This window comes from Pyxicephalus adspersus, chromosome 2 (genome assembly GCF_032062135.1).
Source record: "Pyxicephalus adspersus chromosome 2, UCB_Pads_2.0, whole genome shotgun sequence".
Classification (NCBI taxonomy): Eukaryota; Metazoa; Chordata; class Amphibia; order Anura; family Pyxicephalidae; genus Pyxicephalus; species Pyxicephalus adspersus.
The window spans coordinates 2,485,696-2,489,221 of record NC_092859.1 but is presented as its reverse complement, the minus strand read 5'-3'; the positions used below and the strand labels follow the sequence as shown (position 1 = coordinate 2,489,221).

The following is a 3,526-nucleotide window of genomic DNA, read 5'->3' as shown; positions in this document are numbered from 1 at the left end:
TTTTGGACAGAAAACTGGATGCCGGGCACGAAAGAAGCTTGATGGCATACTGTGCCAAATGCAGGCAGATTTGAAGCCTGTTGATCCAAAAATGAATGGCGTCACTACTGTCAGGAGAGGCATCCTCATCATAACTGTCATCAAGCTGTCGTCAACACCACCACCAAGGTGGGCCACCTTTTCTTTCCCCTGCGCCGGGTTGGGTAGAAACTGTGATGAGAAGAGCCTGCTGCACTTTAGGCCCCTGAGACCCAGTCAACAATCCTCTCCACGTGACTTGGCTGTATGATTTTAGTCCGCCCTCTCAATAAATCTACCAGTGTACTGGTGCTCTGCACACATCTCAGACCTGTTTGACAACTTGTGCTGCTGCTTCCAACAGTTTGCTGCTGCTGCTCTCCTGCAGTGGCAGGCCCCCAAGGAATATGCCCCCTGCCAGATTCAGCAGGTCGCCCAATGCCTTCCCCTGGGTTTACCTCTCATCTTTTACTTATTGGGGCAAAAATGCACCTGTATCAAGCGGTTTCTTTGATAAATTGGAACAGGTATCAAACACTAAAATATCTGTATTCATTTTACAGTAGGAAAAAATTTCACTGTACCAAACAGTCTTCTTTGGTAAATAGGAACAGGTATCAAAGAACTGAAATATCTGTATTTATTTTAAAATAGGACAGAAATTTCACTGTACAAAACCGTTTTCTTCACGAGTTTATTAAAGCAAAGAAGTGAAATATTCTTGAATGGCCAAGTCAGTCACCTGATCGGAACCCAATTGAGCATGCATTTCACTTGTTGAAGACTAAACTTCGGACAGAAAGGCCACAAACACACAGCAACTGAAATCCCCTGCGGTAAAGGCCTGGCAGAGCAATAAAAAGGAAGAACCCCGGCATCTGGTGATGTCCATGAGTTCAAGACTACAGGCTGTCATTGCCAGCAAAGGGTTTTCCACCAAGTGTTAGAAATGAACATTTTATTTTCAGCTTTTTAATTTGTCCAATTACTTTTGAGCCCCTGAAATTAAGTGATTGTGTAAAAAAAAAAACTTTAGTTCCTCACAATTTTATGCAATCTGTTTGTTAAACCCACTGAAATAAGGCTGAAAGTCTGCAGTTGAACTGCATCTGAATTTTTTATTTAAAATAATTGTGGTAATGTACAGAACTAAAATTAGAAAAAAAAGTTGTCTCTGTCCAACTTTTTATGGACCCACCTACCTAAACTGTATCTTTCATTATTTGTGACTTAGAGTTTATATTACTGGATAATCAAAAATCAGCAAATTACACCATTATACAATGATGTAAATATTGCAGACATAACTATTTATGTACATGTGATATATACAACATCAGTTCCTTATATTTTACATTATGCTAAACATGATATATGAGTGATGCACTTGAATAGCATGCATATCTTGAATTATTTTGCATTATCCTGAACTATCCTGAACTATTTTGACCTATTTTGAATTACTTTGAACCTTTTATCAATTGTAATGTTACATATATCGTACTTTATTCTGCATACCTGTACACTGCTATCTCTCATTGTACAGTATCTTTAATGATATACTTTATTATATTCTATTGTACAGTTGCTCTGACTTTCTCTACGCTTGCCCTGATGAAGCCCTTTGACGAAACACGTCGGGATATAGAATATTGAGCTTTTTTCACATCTGTTGCAGCCTATAGTCAGACAATTGATTGTCTAGTAAGCAAGGCATTTCCCTAATATTGTAACACTAGGGATGCCTTAGTTTGAATATGTTTTGAGCTTTTGATTTAATGTGATTTAAATTTATCTTATTGTGATTTGTACACTTTGTTTACTTGAAGAATACATATAGGTTCTTTATTTGTCAAAAAAACCCTGTCTTTTCCTGTTATTCTCTATATTATTTTTCCATAGTTAAAGTTTAAATAAAGTAAAAAGATAAAATTATGACCCAGGAAAAGACACTGAATCAAGATCTAGAATAGTTTATATGAAAGAGTGTAACATGAATATATATTCTATATATTTGGATGAAAATTGTGCCTCCACTTCATAAAGGCTTCTTTAAAGTCTTGGTTCCTCAATGTGTAAATGATTGGGTTAAGCAATGGAGTCATGACCGTATAAAAGAGAGCCAGAACCTTATTAATAATCAAGGAATGGCCTTTTGTGGGAACAACATAAACTGATATTAGCGCACCATAAAAAAGACACACAACGGTGAGGTGAGAGCTACAAGTAGAGAAAGCTTTCTTCCTTCCTGAAATGGATGGAATCTTTATAATGGTATAGACGATATAAATGTATGATACAACAATTGTTATGAATGGACAAATTAATACCACAACACAAAATAGGAAAGTTTGAATATGGACTATGGTAGCATTGGAACAGGCAAGGCCCAAAAGAGGAGTAAAATCACAAAAGAAATGGTCAATGATGTTTGTTCCACAAAATGTTAGATTCCAAGTGGCAATGGCATCTGACAAAGTCATTGCAAAACTCAACAGCCATGTAAAAACAATGAATTTGAGGCAAGTCATTGAACTCATTAATGTGCCATAATGGAATGGGTTACAGATGGCCAGGTACCTGTCATAAGACATCACGGCCAATAGCAGACACTCTGTGGCTTCGGCATTGGCAAACATATAAAACTGCACAATGCAGCATTGCAAAGATATTGTCCCACCATCATTTAGTATAATAGAAAACATGTTGGGCACAATATCTGTTGTAAGTAAGATATCGAAGACTGAAACTTGTGTGATGAAGAAGTACATGGGGGAATGGAGGTTTCTGCTTAACGAGACCAGTGAAATTATAAATATATTCCCCAATAGAGTCAGACTATAAATGATGAGCAAGATGAAGAAGAGTAGAATCTTGAAATTATGAAGATCTTGGAACCCAAGAAGTACAATAATGGTGATATTGTTTTGCATTTTCTGTTAATAAAAACATACAAGTGAAAGAGTTACAATTATTAGCGCATGTATAGGTGTTCTTTTCCAATGTTGATACTTGACTTTACCCTTACACCCCCTCCCACCTTTATGGGTTCTCCTACTTCCAAATCATCCTGGTATCTCCTACCACCCTCGGGGACCTCAACCACCTTCCCTTTGCTATCACCAGTCATAAAACCCCAATAAAATATAGGACAGGAGGGAGAGAATCTCAGTCCCTTGTCTTACAAAACTGCTGATGACCACCTCCTTCTTGCACTTTATAAAACCCACTATCTCCTCCTTTTGGTTTTTTAATTATTGTCCAATCCAACTTGTCCCCTCCTTGACCTCACCCCCCTTTGAGCTCCCCCTTCTACCCCCTGTCATGCAGCACTTTCCCCTGTGCTCCCTTTGGTCACTCCTGCTACAGGTCTTACTTGACATAGGTAGCTCCGAGGCTTGCCCTTACACCCCCTCCCCCCTCTACCCCCACCTTAATGATCACAGAGACCCACACATGGATTAAATGGCCTTTCAGGCTGCTTTATTAAACACAATTTAACCAGTCT

General features: G+C 38.3%; 1 protein-coding gene across 1 annotated transcript; it reads right to left on the bottom strand.

The window, feature by feature from the left end:
* Positions 1–2,024: 2,024 nt before the first annotated feature.
* LOC140324952 (olfactory receptor 11L1-like) lies at positions 2,025–3,148 on the bottom strand. The gene is made up of 2 exons (XM_072403063.1): positions 3,059–3,148; positions 2,025–2,954 (listed from the first exon to the last, which is right to left on the bottom strand). Exons 1-2 carry the CDS (start codon positions 3,146–3,148, stop codon positions 2,025–2,027), a joined length of 1,020 nt encoding a protein of 339 aa, XP_072259164.1.
* Positions 3,149–3,526: the final 378 nt, after the last annotated feature.

Coding starts and splice junctions, on each gene's coding strand:
- LOC140324952 (XM_072403063.1), bottom strand. CDS start 3,148: ATGACTGGTGATAGCAAAGGGAAGGTGGTTGAGGTCCCCGAGGGTGGT. Junction 2,955..3,058: donor AAGTAGGAGAACCCATAAAG/GTGGGAGGGGGT, acceptor TTTTATTAACAG/AAAATGCAAAACAATATCAC.